Source organism: Montipora capricornis, chromosome 8, assembly GCF_036669925.1.
Source record: "Montipora capricornis isolate CH-2021 chromosome 8, ASM3666992v2, whole genome shotgun sequence".
Classification (NCBI taxonomy): Eukaryota; Metazoa; Cnidaria; class Anthozoa; order Scleractinia; family Acroporidae; genus Montipora; species Montipora capricornis.
The window spans coordinates 39,283,636-39,299,327 of NC_090890.1; the positions used below are offsets into that span (position 1 = coordinate 39,283,636).

Sequence of the window (15,692 nt, forward strand, 5' to 3'; positions counted from 1 at the left end):
AGCCAATTTTGAGCAAGCTGCAAAATCTTACCCAAAATGGATGAAATATTAAAACAGACATGCCACACAAAGAAACACAGAAGCAACAGAAATTTGTTATCATCCTGAGATTCCAAATGGCATGAGCTGTGAGAAATGCAGTTAAATACAATTTAACCTAGTTAACAACGAGTTGCAAGCGTTATACCTGTGGGCATTGTTGTTATAGCATTGCACTGTGTCTTAGCGCTGTGTTGCATCTTAGCATTGCCTTGTATTCTTACCATTGCTTTTAGCATTGTGTTGTTTCTCCAAGCCTTTTCAACCCTATTACATCCCTCTCTGCAGTGCATGCAGTCAGCATCTCCAGTTGCTAAGGTTGGTCCTCTAGCAACAGTCAGTGGTCTACTCATCACGCAGGCAACTCAGTGGTATTTTACTGTGTGGTTAGCGGAGCACTTAGTTCCTGGTTTGTTTGGGATTGCATTCCCCCTCCCATTACATCTTGGTACAACTACATCTTGGTAGTTGGGGGTTGTTATAGTCTGGCATGTTTGCAGTCATCTCGGCTCACTTTATTTATCAGTGTTTTTTTTTTTTGCATTCCTTTATTTCAATGGTTTTTCATTATTATTAAAATGATTGCCATTATTTTACTTTAGTCTATATTGATCGGCTTCCACTGAATGTGTTTCAGTGTGACTGGTGTCCATGTTGATGTTGTCTTATTGTAATTTGTTTCTTCTGCCTTTGTTGGGATGGGGGCTCATGGCTGGGTTGTGGATACTACTGGCCATGGGGGTGGTTCCATCCTGCATGTGCAGGGGTTGGGTTCCTGGCCAACCGTAGGGTTGTTTAATGGGCACCTGACCTCCACTTGCAACGAATGTTGTTAAGTGAACTTTACTTTACTTTCCACTTACCGGTGTACTCTGCTTAGAAGGAGAACTAAATGGCGACGGTGACCCAATTCCTACATGACAAAATCACAATGATTCAGCAAGTTTGCAGAGGAAAGAGAAGTTTAATTAACCCTTTGACTCCTAAACAGGCCTAAGCCAGCCATACTTAGTATTTTACTCTGTCTAACGCCAGACGATTTTACTCGTCAATGGGAAACCTCCAGGAGTCAATGGATTAATGTATGACAGTGTGTTTTTTCTGTTCCACTTCCCACCTTCTTACAAATACAACTTCCTGCCCTTTCTGTACCATCCCATCTTCTATAGTCAGTTCCAGTCCCCACTATTTTTTCCTCCTAATTCCTAACATCCCTACCTTTGAAGCTCTTACATAGAGCTCTTTATTTTTCAGGAAAAATCAAAGTTTTAGCTTTCCCCACCCATGATATTTAATTAATCATGTGTCTCAGGATGGGTCTTTCCAGGATAGGTAATTCAATACGTTAAATGGAGGGGTAGGGTGGTATGCATTGCATTACTAACAAGTGGCCCAATAAAATTTATCAAAGAAGGTAGATATCGAGGCAGAAGATTACTAGAGGAGAAATTGCATTTCTCCCTTCCTGGTCTCCTGATAAAATTTATCCCCAGGGAGGGGATCAAGTAATGACAGAAAAATTAACTTGAATGCATTTTTTTATTGCTCCCTAGCTTTAGAAAAGAACCCAACATCCCCCTCCCCCCCTCCCCCAAAAAAAAGACTCAGTCATTTAAGCAACTTCTAAAGCCCCGTGGAAATTCAAACAATCACTCTTGCCATGTATAACCCTGCCTACTTACAGGGTTTAACCCACTCATCCCTGAAGTGGCAAGTGGCACCGATTGACGAGCAAAATCGTCTGGCATTAGACAGAGTAAAATCTAAAAGAATCATTCTCAGGACTGAAAGGGTTTCATCTAAGATCCACTCTGAACAAGTCCCCACTGATGTTTCAAATCTGCAAGAGCCATTCTTGTGAAGGAGAGGGTTAAATACAAAATTCTGAACTTGTGTCAACATATTACATGTTGTGAACGCAATATTGAGGAATGAGACACAACAATAGAAGCTTTTGTTATTCAATGATATGGAGATAAATGGCCCTGTATTCTGTAGTTTAGCCCTGTAACCTTGATTACAAATAATATTTTCGAGAGAGCAATAATTCTCAACAGGGACCAAAATGTACATTTCTTAATCTTACTACAAGACTTACATGAAAAGGATATACGATCAAACTAGAACGGTGCCAAAAAATGTTAAAAAGTAAACAGCGATGCATTTACTGACCTCGTAGGCTCACCAAAGCCTCTGCTGACGTTTCTACAGATAAAAATGACGCGAAAATGAAAATGTAATTATTATGCTTGTTTCATTACCATGCAACAGATATCACATATGTTCATTATAAATGAAGGCCATGAGAAAAATTATTTGGCAATACACTAGACATCTGGTTCAGCTGTAGGGTTGATTGATGTTTAACTTTCAGCTGCAAGATTTAATAATTGATTAAAATCAACGTGCACCAGACGAAACTACATTGTACGTATACAAAAATTCTCCACTCTTACGATTTTGTCATCACGAAAAAATACGATACTTTCGCAATATTTCCCTTTACATATGAGACAAAAGCTTTTTAAGAGGGGTTAAGCTACGTTCTTTTACAAAATACAAGTGTACAACCAACGTAAACTCGAAAGTTAAGCAATTGATTGCATTACCTTCCTCCGCCATTTTGTGTTTTGGGAACGACGCGCTCTTTTTTCAAAGGAATATTATCGAAGTGCATGCTGGGTAAAACCATCTACACTTCATTCCATGAATGTTTTTATCGGTGGTAATCACATGACTTCGAGTGCAGTTTGAATAAACAAGACGCCTACAAGGGCGTATACGTGGAATGCGCAAACATTTAACACAAATTGTCCAGTTACCGTGAACTTCAACTACAGGTAAACTTCGAAAAATGGCGAGAGATTACCAGAAAGATAAATCTGTAATATAACTTGAAGTTGTTTGCTGTAAAAACTCATTATTAATGTTACTAAATTAGCAAATGCAAACACGAAGCCCTATTAGTGGGTTATCAGGATACGGGATTATTTGTATTTATTTTTTTTTAAAGAGACTTTATTCAAATCCCACAGTTTTACTTGCTTCCTTAACTCCATTCATCAAAAAATTACAAGATCAGCCTTAAATCAGCCTTAAATCATCCGACCGCTGCGAAGTCCCCCTGACGGCGATAGGGAATTCGCTTCCTTTAAACTTGATATAATTTTTTATTTTGCTTGGCCTTTGAAAGCTATTTTCTTATTTTCTTTCTACGCCAAAACGGCTGAACAAACTGGTTCTCAAGAAATATTGGAGTATTCGTTCTATGCAAAATACTTCTAATGAAGTATTCGTTCTATGCCAAATAATGTACATAGTGGAACACACAAGTACGAAGCAAGATCTAGTACATACGACCAAATAAAAAAAATGGGTTTTAAATAAAAGAATGTTATCAAACCAAAAACTCTAGAATCAGCCCTAGTGTTCTCTCAGAGGCCTACATTGGAGGCGCAACTCACCATTTGCAAAGCTTATAAGCGAGCAGCAGCACCCCTTGCGCCTCGACAGGACGTAAGATTACAGATTCTGGGATCGGTTGCATGTGAGGACTCGCACCGAGCACAAACCCATGAACCCTGCCGCGTATTGATACAACCCTTGTACCCTCTTATTCTGACAATCTGAAAGAGAACTTATATATTTCCGTCTTGACTCTCTCTCTTTTGATTGTGGTTTTGCTGCAAACGAATCAATCACACTGCACGACCCACTGCACGTGTTTAGACTGAAAGCAAACACTGGACTACATGAAAGTTAAAAAGTGTTAAAAAGTGAGTTGTCGTTTACAGATAAGGTACCAATGAAACTTGAATTCCTCCACAGCATAGTTGACGTAAAACTTGCGTAAACGCTGCGAAACTCAAGCTTTGGTGACCAGTGTCTGGTAATACGGCGCTCTTATCGAGTCTTTCGTGTTATCTCAATTTACGACTCATTTAAGGACGGTGCCTACTAATTAAAACATTTTTTCCCTGTGTGTGATTATGCAGGAAATGTAGCTCTTAACAAGTGTTATTGAAATCCAAAAAGAAAATTGGGGGTAACCACACATTTTTCAAAGATAATTCATAAATAATATTTGTAAAAAGTTTTAAAATACAAAGTAATGTATGGCGTTCTTTCTCAAATTAAAGCTTAATTATCTCGTAAAAATGCATGGTTACCCCCAGTTTTCTTTTTGAATACCAAGAATACTTACTAAGGCCTACTTTCTCCGGATAGTTTTAAACCGCGCAAAAATATCCCTGTATTAGTAAGCATCGGCGATAGGAAATCCGACTATCTGGAGATGCGCAGAACGTATGAGCTATAACAATAGTAGGCACCGTCCTTAAAACCTCTGCTGGTGGAATATCTGATTTTTTTACCCCGTTAGTTCTCATTCTCTGCAACACTCATTTCATCTATTGGAATTGAAAATGCTCAGCCATGCCGGCAGCTCATCGGAAAATTGACGTTTTTAAGGCGTTTTTTCAGCCTGAATTCGAGAAACACTTGCAAAATACCGTGTTAGAATGCTACCGAAAACCGAGGAAAACACTCAAGAAAACAGCGGGTTTGTCGGTGAAACACTCCTGTAGGAAAATGGACGTTGAACATCGCGTTTTCACTACGTCTTCCCAAACCTAAAAACACTTGGAAAATACCCTGTTAGAACGCTCCGGAAAAGAGGGGAAAACACTCAGCAAAATAGCATGTTTTCCGGTTTTATGCTCCTGCAGGAAAACCATTGTGGAATGTTATGTTTTCATTACGTTTACAACTTCAGGAAAACATACGCTGAACGCCTCGTTTTCTCGCTTGGGATAACTGTGGTAAAATGTGCTGGAAAACACACTGCTAAAACCTTTTTTTCCTCTGGCAGGAAAATTAGGTCTGAAAAGCTTATTTTCCCTCTGTTAACCAATAGTGAACACCACTACCACTACCACTGCCAGTACCATTACACCACTACGACTACCACTGTCACTACAACTACCACTATCACTACCAATGCCATTCCCAGTACCAATACCCAATCTCGTTCCCAGGGCTTTTCTCCGGCGAGTGTCGGTCCTACTCTCGGAGAAGAAAAGTCCTGGGAACGAGGTTGTGCCAATACCACCACCTTCACCACCAATGTATGGGAAAATTTACCTGGATGCGTTGTTCAAGGGAAGGTTGCGTAAGCTCCTCTCGAAAAAAAACTACAGTATATCTATTTAAAGTAAGGACCCTCAAAATCTTTCTAAGAACACTTACTTTCAATCATCACACACACTCTATCAAAACGAAGTTGTGACACGACCTCAATTTCTTCTCTTTACAGGTTGTTGGTCTTGATTTATGGGACCCTGTCAGCAAACAGAAATCCCAGTCCATGGTCTTTCAACGCCACTTAAGCTGACTTTCAACATAGGTTCTGTGCCCGAAGATAAAGAGGTTATTTGCACTTACTTCAACGAAACAAAAAAGGCCTAGGTTACTGATGGTATGAACGCTGTGGAACCTGTTAACGGATCGTTGATATGCGAATCGACGCATACGACTTACTTCGCGCCATCCTCGCGAGAAATAAAAAATGGTACTTTAAATACCACAGAACCAACGGCTTCCACCACCGTACGAGGTACCATTCTCGTTGCCCTTCTTTCTCCTTACTGGAGAGATATTTTTCGTTGGATTTTTAAGTCACTCAGCGATTACTTTGGTGATAGTTCTACTAACTATGCTTGGTTTTACATTATGCTCATCTTGGTAGATGACTTGAAAATACCTGTCGCCACGAGGTCGGGACGAAAGTTAATCCAATTGTGACTAACTTGCTCTTGTTTTAGCGCTCGCGGTCTGCATTACGACTGCTTTTAATCGATAACTGATTGTTTTCGTATGTTGTGATCAGTTCGCCAAAGTTATTACTGTGGTTTTTTTTTTTTTTTTTTTTTGAGGGTTGTAACGCAATCGATTTTGAACAACTCATCCCTCTCCCTCTCTTTTCTTTTTGGATTTCAATAACACTTGTAAAAGCCTCTGTGCTTTTACGGCATATGCACGCACCGCGCCTAATTTGAATTAGTGGGCAATGTCCTTTAAGTTTTACGCGTATCTTTGAAATACAAGCAAAATTAATCATTAATTTCAATTCAAGGGGCACATTGCGATTACATGATTATCACATGAAGGGAAAAATCATTGAGGAAAGCCCGTTCAATGCCGCGACAAATGACCGTCCACTTAAATGACCAATCGTTTCAATGAACACTTTAATCTTAAAATTACAGCAAACACGCTTTCATTCGGTATTTTTCCTTTTCTAACCATTCATAATCTTGCTTTATGACGTTTTCGTTGCCGTCGTCGTTGCTTAATTAAACTCCCTAAATTTTACATTGTTGTCAGGACGACAACGGCAAAGAAATAACTAAAATGATAAACGCATGCGCAGGGCGTGCAGTACATTTTATTCAATAATCTATTATTTCGAGTCGTTTTTGTTCTTAGCAACGCCCTCTTTGCTTAAGCTTTTTATTTACTTATGCGAATACACAATACATTCAAATGAGCGAATGGTTTGAGTCATTTCAAACCTTGATCATTAATTCTCAAACTGGGGCACTCCGATTGACTAATAGCCTTATGAATTATTAATGATAATAATTCATAAGGTTATTAGTCAATCGGAGTGCCTCATTTTGTCCAGGTGCATCAATCTTGATAGCCAATGAAAGTACAGATCAAGAAACGCCCGAGTTCAAAAACTGATCAAGACACTGATCAAGGCAATTGAATTTAAATGAACCTTTATGCTAATAAACCTTCGAAAAAAAAACATATAAATAAACTACTCGCTCACAATGCATTTTAAATTCCCCGAATAATATTCGACATAAAACTTTCGCAGTACCTCTTATTATTAGCGTCCAGAGCATTAAAACGAATTTAAACACCCAATAATTCAGCGAAAGAGCATCCATCTCAGCAATGACTGCTCTCATGGCTTAACAGTCTTTGAAAAGGGATCTTTCTGCATGTACCGGAAAGCATTGTATTTTTGATCACTTGGGACTAGTCTTTATTTGGCGTTGTTTTGTTTTCTGTCTTTTGTTTCTTTTGTTTTACGTAATATGTGTTCCGGTAACTGCAGAAGGAACCTTGAAAAGTCCATCGCAATCTAAAACCGGCACTTGTATCTCTCTTAACCTCAACCAATCGGCGAGTTCACAGCCCAATTATTTTCATATTTAGATGAAACTCGAAGGGCCTCGTTAACCGAATCACTTTTTTTGGAAGACGATTTCGGCAGTCGTAAACGACGTGATTCTGTCTGGCTCTCCATTACGCCTTATTATTTAAATTTCTTCGAAAGTTCTAACTTTTAGATTCATTTTCTTTTCAAATTACTATCACTTGCCTGATAAAACAAAAGATCCTCACATAACACTCATACGTAGTAAAAAAACTCGTGCTCCGTGATTCATCAGAGGTTACAATAAAAGTACGTTATATACTCCGCCTACCGCGTCGTGCTTTCATTTGCTTCACGGTGTTTGTAACCCCTGATGAAACACTCGCACTCCGGCGTTTTTTACATATTACTTCAAACTGGCCAAAATGCTCCACGGGAGTGAATTCATCGCTGGAATGTGACAACAAAGCGTGGAATTCACACGGTTTATGTATTCGCGACTATAAAGGTAAAGCGCCCCACCTTGTTGTTTTCTTTTGCCGTAAAATCCACGGCCGCTTGTTCGAAGTGTTTTTTCGTCTGTCCGTCTATGGTTAAAGTTCCTCAAGCGCCAGGACCACCGGCTCCTCCAGTTCAACAAATCCAACAAGCTCCGCCTCAAGCGGCGAATTTAGAGGTAGATATGTTTTCTTTTTTTCAAACTAGAGTCAGTTTCATTACTTGGACCGTTATGCTTCTCTGGTCAAATGTTAATTTTTCTGAGTTCTCCTGTTCGTCAGGTTATTTCGCATTTGCCAATTCCTTGTTTATGTTACCTTATTTTGATTTGGGACGTCATCAATACTTGTTAGGTTTTCCTATTTCTTATGTTATATGTTTGGCGTTGGCGGCACTCTGGAAATCTAAATGTCATCTACATTTCAGTTTTTCTGACCGAGAGAGACTACTTGATCCTCTTCGGTGTATTTCACTGTACTGAACTTGAATCCTCCTGGTGTTCATTCAATTTATTTTCGTTTGGGACAACTACAAGTTGCGTGTGTTTGGCAACAACTCGACCTCGTATTTGTTGAATTTTTTTGCCTGTTTTGTTACATTTGGGCCTCCCGGGCCGGCACAAATACTGAACTACGTTGTAAGTTCAGGTGCCAATTCGGTATGTTTGGCTGTAACTGAACTTCGTGTTTAATAGGTGGAATCGTTTTACTTTGGGTTTCTCAGGGCGGGCACCGGCGAATACTGATCAGAATTAGGTTCGGGTGCCAGTTAAAGTGCTTCTATGACCAAAAAAATCAATTCTACGTTTTCTTATGATTTCAAAACTTTGTTAACTGAAGTGTCCCAAGTTTTAAGCCTTGATTTAAGGGCCCACTGACGTATTTTTTGGCGTGCGTTGCTAAGGATGTAATGGTTAAGTAATTTGAGAGAATTTGGCATTATTTTCGTCAGTTTCCAACTTTTGAAAGCCAATGACCCTAAATATGAAGTCATTATACTACGCCCATGGTCACGTGACCAATAAAAGAAAACTCTAAATTTGTCTCCGTGCTACGCAATTTGGGTATTTAATCGATGGTTTGATAATTTATATTCGTTTTTGCATCCAACCAAGCATGGTTTTCTTTTTATTTTGAAAAATGTTCTTTTTAAAGACATGAACGATACTGAAATACCCATAATTTTTTCAAAAAAGATGATTTAAAAAAAAATCAATGCTTAGCTATGTTCTGTATTTGGGGCTGAAACATGCCATGCAAAAATTGCATGGCATCACTTCGTTTACGCATGCGCAGTTGATCTGACAACGAGCGCGAGGAAGGGCGAGGAAAAACCTTCGATGGAAACAACACTTTGTGCGGTGATTTTTGCTTGTGAGTGGGTTTTCTTGTCAGCTCATGATATGATGACGTCAGTTACCAGAGGTAACATTTCACTTCCTTAGCAACGCACGAAAAAACCGTCTGTGGGCCCTTAAGAAAGAAATCTATTTGTTACATACCTAGACCTTCACTCAGCAAAGCGAGCACTGTGATTGGTTGATTCTTGGTCAAGTGCCCCTAATCAAATTCAACTGTAATCTGACCGGGATGCAATTCCTCAGTTGTTTCCCGCGCCGGATGTTTTGCTGCAATTCTAAACATAACAAAAGTACTTATGTCTGGTCCCTCGGGAAAGTAGTTAGTTTTAATCTGGATTCTCGGGAAAACAATTAACTTTCCCCCTCGGGACCATACATTAAGTGCATATTCTCAATTTTAACTGGAATTTTCTTATTCAATGGTCCGCCATTACTAGCTTTAGAATCTTAAGAGAGCTGGATCAAGAAAAATCGTGTGGGAACGGGCGTGAAATAAGCATAAACACAAGTATAAGCACAAACACAAGAAGAGGAAATTCCTTTTTTTGTGCTTGTTCTTATCTTGCGCTTGTACTTAGTTCACAAGTGGGAACCGGAGTGTGTTAAGCCTAAGCACAAACACAGCTATTCGCACGCCATCATGAATCTTACTAGTTCTTCTCCGACGTTACCACGATTGCGTATGCCAAATTTTCCTCCGCTTGTTCCACTGTGTGAACGTCGCATTACGTCTATACTTGTTCTACCTTGCTCAATTGTAAACCGGGCTTCAGAATGCAATGCATGTGAACGCGGCTGAATTATTATTCAGCAAGGGAGTTTCGGGCTTTCAGATTTTGAAACTCTTGTTTTGCATGTATAATGAGTTGCATTTCCACGCTGAGATTTTAAGCTAGTGAGAAAATACATCACTCGTCACTTTTCCCTAGATCCAACCCTCTGACGTCCAATCGGCAAGTAATGGCGAAGCATGAAATCAATTGCCCGAAACGGAAAATACCATAATACTCTTGTTTGTCCACCCAAATTTGGAATAAGCATTGTTTTTGTTTTCTCTTGGGACCAAAGTCCCAAGAGAAACTGGAAACAATGCTTATTAAAAATTTGGGTGGACAAAGGATATTATAGTATTTTCCGTTTCGCACAATAGAGTATGTGCACGGCGGCCATGTTGGAGGACCAAAACAATTAAAAGATATTTGCTAAAAATAAAATTTACTCCCTAAAGGAATATCATTCCTTTGTTTCGGTCCTCCCTATGGCAGCCGTACTCTATGGACCTTGTTTACGATGGTTTGCTATTATCATGCAAATTAGCTACACACTTCTGAGGGGCAAACGACACAAGTTCGAGAGGTTATAACAACCATCTTAGCCACAATGGTGATTTGTTTCACGTACATTGAATTTTGATCAGCTAAGTAGTAAAATAAAATGATTACACAAGTTACTTCGATGTTTTTTTAGTGAAAAATGAGCAGATAACGAAGGAGAAAGTCAAATGTCAAAGGCAATCAAAAGATAAAATTATTATAAAAGGTACTTAATTCTAAATTCTAAAATATACTTTTAGCAATGTTATTTCAATATTTCGAGACGATGTTCCGCAATTTGCCTTTTTTCCAATGTTTGCCCCCCAGCATAACACATGGCTAATTTGCTTTACAATTTGAAAACCAACATGGCGGCTATCGTCAATGAGGCCTATTCTTATACTCAAAAGAAACAGCTTTGGATAAAAATCAATGCTCAGAATTTTGCCAATCAGGTGCTGAGTCAAACACACTTACAAAATCTGAAGAAAAAAAAGGAAATGATTTTGTAATCATAATAGCAAGACCTCGTCCCAGGTCCTCTCTCCTACGTTGGGACGGGTAGGAGAGAACCCTGGGAACTAGGTTGCGGTTTCGGTTGCAATAATTTGTTTGTATTTGGTCCTCTGGCTGTTCCTGAACCTCGGGTTCTTACATTTGGGCCTCTCGGGCCGGGCACGAATAGTGGACTAAGTTCGGATGCCAAACGTTTGTCTGTCTGTTTGGCTTTGGGGCACCACGTCACTGAACTTGGCGTTCAGTTCGAATCGTTGGTTCACCGGGGCCGTTCTGGCCGGGCATGAATACTCCAAACTGCTGTAGGCTCGGGTGCTATTTAGGGGTTTGGCTACAGTAAACTTTGCATTTGGTTGAAATTAACTGGCATTTGCGTCTTTAACTGGCCACAAAACCTACGTTATGCCTACCGGGGGTTTTGGTTATGGCTACATGTCGTCAACTCAGTTGATGTTCCATGTCTTTATGCCTGTCTGGCTAGGCGTGGATAATAGGATAGGGTCATTGGCGCCGTTTACGTATTTGGTAATAGCTTACATTGGCCCTCAGGCAAATCTGTCTAACGTAGATGTGCGCAAATTCCTGGGTCGGCGTCAGGGATACTCCAAGTTATCATTATTTCAGGCTTTGTACACTGTACTGGTCCTAAACAATAGGACATATGTCCCCTACGGTCTAACAAAACACCCAACCCCCTAAAATATCAAGAACCCTCTCTTTACCCAAGTGGCAATTCAAATCTAATTACAAATTATCATCTAAAATCTACATAAATTATAAACTAAAGACTATACTTGAATTCTACTAACGACTACCACTTAGCATGTACAGGCAAAAAATTTCAACAATATTTCCAACACGACATTTAAGACAGATTACTTTAACGGAGCAAATTATCGCAATCAAACGTTCAAAGTCTATTCAAATAAAGCGACTTATCGAGTCGAGAGACTCTGAATCCTAAAATTCCCTTGGTAAGCTGTTCCATATTAAGATGACTCAATTAAAGAAATTGCCACGGAAAACAGATGGACGAGAAAGATTTGTCTTAAATGCAATCCTGAGCACGCACGGTTCGTTTGACCCTCAAGAAAAAGAGACTGATAATATTTGAACTTGCGAGTTAGTTTTATGTGCCCGTAAAGGCGTTTATTAAAAAAATTAGGCCAAGATTTTCTAGCCAGTAATTATAATTTGGTGGCAATAACTTAAGTTTGACGAAGCCATCCCCACAGGATAAATAACAATTCCTTAACATCAAACGCGTAGATCTCCTTTGAATGTTTTCAACCAGAAGTAAGTTGCCGATTAATGACTGCGGTGCCCAAACTGAGAGCAAAAACAAAAGTGTGGGCGCACAAAGGAACATTTAAGTCGCAAAAGCGCAGCACTTCCAACATACCTGCGAAGTTGCTTTTAAGAAAGCCTAGCATCTTATTTCCTTTATCGACAATCATTACTATGCAACACTTCCAAGAGGTGTCATTTGAAATCACAATACCTATATCCCTTTCGGATATGACAACCTCTACATTAATACCACTATATAAGTACGAACTGGGCTAAGGCCCTTCCAAGAAATACGCAAGTTACTGCAAATATAATTCTCAAGCTCATTTTAATTATAATAATTATTAAAATAATTCGTAAGGTTATTAGATAATCGAAGTGCCCTATTTTGGTCAGGTGCATGTATCTCGTACCCAATGAAACTACAGATCAAGAAATGCCCGAGTTAAAAAACTGATCAAGACAAAATCACTTCTTGCAACAATTGACAACGAACTCAGCTGGAATATTGCCACATCGAAAAAATTAACCAAAAAGATCGCTTCTGGAATCGGTACCATGAAACGTGTTAGGCACCTGGTTCCTCAGACGACCTTACATCTTTAATGCAAACTCCTTTAGCACTCTTTGGGGAACCTGTGGGGTAACGTTACAAGACAAAAGGGGCAAAAATTGCAGAATAAGAGCACCCCGCGTTTTAACATTCTCTGACGCTAATGCTGGCCAAATTGTTGGAAATTCTGAGGTGGAAAAATCTTGATCGCCAGCGAAGAATACAAAAGGCCACCATGGTATTAAAATGCCCACATGGGTTGGCTCGGGACTATTTAGCATCGAAATTTTCTGAATGAAATACAAGCTACTATTTGAGGGACTCCGAGAACAAACTTATTGTTAGATTACCAAGTACAAATTATTTCAAAAATAGTTATAGTGGCGCCACATTGTAGAATGGCCTTCCTTGTGAGGCAAGGTGCGCGGAATCCCCCAGGTCGTTCAACCGCGCAATTAGCAATGCTCTATACGGCACGGTATTCACGGAAAGCAGCTTTTTTATAGTGTAATTTGTAGTTATTGCTGGTTTTCACTCGCGTGATCAACAGCCATGTTTTTCAACGAAAACAAAAGGAAGCGTTTGCATAATTATAATAGAGTTAAATTCCCGGAGGATTTGGTCGGGGCACCAAAATGGCCGCCTTTTCTTTGTTTCGGGGCACCAACATGGCGGTCGTGACGTCATGTGAAAACCGAGAATAGCTATGGAATCGTGTTCGGAATTGGGGGATTGGGGTGGGGGCTGCATTGGTAGCTAAAATATGGTGTTAGTATTTTTTTTAGTACCCACCCACCGTTTCCTCTTTATTGCTCATACACTGAACAGCGAGTGCAATCTTTTCCCAATTCTTGACCAGTGATCCGTGGAATATTAGCCAGTTTGGATATACTACTATTAGCATCGACTTCGTATAAATGCTTTTAAATTAAGCAACGAGTAATTTGTGAATTAAGATGAGCAGATCGGAAAACATGGGCTCCTTACAATTCACTTTCATGAGCATAAGTTTTCTTGAACTTAGTGATATTCGTCAGGACAAATGTTGAGTTTTAGTTATCATGTAAAGCTATGATCTTCGCAGTTATGAACGCCATAGCCCATTTCCGAGTTGCTGCATGTCTCAGTTTCAAAACGAGTCCTGGTGCACAACCATTCAAATGTAAATGAGTTGCGAATTCTTATGCAAATCAAACTAATTTCCCTTACAATAGTTGAGCACCAAGACTCGCTTCGAAACCGAGACTAACAGCAACTCGGAAATGGCCCATTTAGCAAATGCGTAAAGGAGCCTGAAAAATTCAAAACTTAAATGGGGTTCGAGCCCTTGACCTAGCGATACCGGTGCGGAGCAGGTCCTATTGTTATTATAGGGTGGGTGGGTACTACAAGAAATACTTAACAATGGTGACAATAAAAGGGAGGCCACTAAATAACAGGTTAAAGGAGAAAAACAACCGCTCTGCACGTTCAGCACGTGAACTTAATTTTAATACAGTTTGCCGTCCTCTGCGAAAAACTGAGACCCCGAAATCTACGGGGACGACCGTGAAAGATATGGAAATGTGTAACTTCAATAAACCAGAGTGTCCTTATATCAGGTAGTTGAGCATTGGTCACTTCAGGTTGACGTGCAAGAGCTCCTGAAGTTGCCCTATCATTCTAATCCCCCAAAAGCTTTTTTATAATAACAATAGGACAAACGTAACACTTCACAAAAACAAGCGACTCGGAAATTCATTTATGTCGGATAAAAAAATGTTCAAACAAATGTGATTGTGAACAACACTTAATGTGTTTGTTGCTGGTGACCAAGAAGCAATACTAAACCCAACGTTGATTAGTATTGTGCATGAGCGTCAAGTATGTGGCGAGATCCTAACTCGGCTTGAGGGCATTTCCCACGTTAAAAAGACTAGCAACTTGAACATTCACTAATTTTAATACATTGTTCCTTCCATTGTTATAAATTCAATCTCACCTCAATTGAGACATTTACCAGAACGCTGCAATGGTTATCAACGGAAAATCCAGCTGTTTTCAGTAAATTGTGCAGTAATCATTGTCACCTTGTGGAACACTGATTCCTGCTCACTTAAGGACGTTTGCGTCCATTGCTACTGCGCATTTCACGCATACGTCGTGCATCGCAGACCACCAAGGTAAACACGCTGCTAAAGGTGCAAACATTTTCCACAAGAATGGAAAGTGAAAGCATGTGGCATTAAGGACGGTGCCTACTATAGTTACTGCGCATACGTTCTGCGCATCTTGAGATACTCGGATTTCCTATCGGTGATGCTTACTAATACAGGGATATATTTGCGCAGTTTAACACTATCCGGAAAAAGTAGATCTTAGTAAGTACTCTTGGTATCCAAAAAGAAAATTGGGGGTAACCATGCATATTTGAGAGATAATTAAGCTTCAATTTGAGAAAGAACGCCATACATTGCTTTGTATTTTAAAGCTTTTTACAAAGATAATTCATGAATAATCTTTGAAAAATGCATGGTTACCCCCAATTTTCTTTTTGGATTTTAATAACGCTTGTTAAGATCTACATTTCCTGCATAATCACACACCGGGGCAAAAATATCTTTAATTAGTAGGCACCATCCTTAAGGGATAACTGTGGACCCAGATCTTCTCGGAAATGTCACGCAATGGCGTGACAGTGCGAATAGACAATCGCTTTGAGAACTTCGCAGCTTTTTTACTCTCTTGAATGCTCGGTGACCCCCATTTTCCTTTCCGGAGATCACTTCCTTTCCTGATTTTGTTCATTTTAACAAAAAACAATCTGTACGTGGAGTTACAAATATTTCGCCTTATATGCTCTCGTGCGACCGAAGCTTTCTTTCTTGGACTAATATGCATAGTTTTTCAAGGTCTATTTCACCTCAGCAAAAGACATCAGCTGCAAAAGTTTGTTTAGTTGTATTATGTTGA

General features: G+C 39.6%; 1 protein-coding gene across 3 annotated transcripts in view; it reads right to left on the reverse strand.

The window, feature by feature from the left end:
- The window catches only part of LOC138014590 (protein lin-9 homolog), a 45,726-nt gene that overhangs the window by 19,430 nt on the left and 10,604 nt on the right, over positions 1-15,692 (reverse strand). The window contains exons 3-5 of one of the 3 annotated variants that reach the window (XM_068861714.1): positions 9,210-9,343; positions 2,212-2,244; positions 903-952 (exon numbers count right to left, since the gene is read on the reverse strand). Coding sequence is in view for 2 of the 3 variants with exons in the window: in XM_068861712.1 (XP_068717813.1) it covers positions 903-952; positions 2,212-2,244; positions 2,649-2,661 (96 nt within the window). In the remaining variant the exon portion in view is untranslated. Of the gene's footprint in view, positions 1-902; positions 953-2,211; positions 2,245-2,648; positions 2,688-9,209; positions 9,344-15,692 lie in introns of those variants that run through there. The other 2 variants (XM_068861712.1, XM_068861713.1) reach the window with 2 other exon arrangements.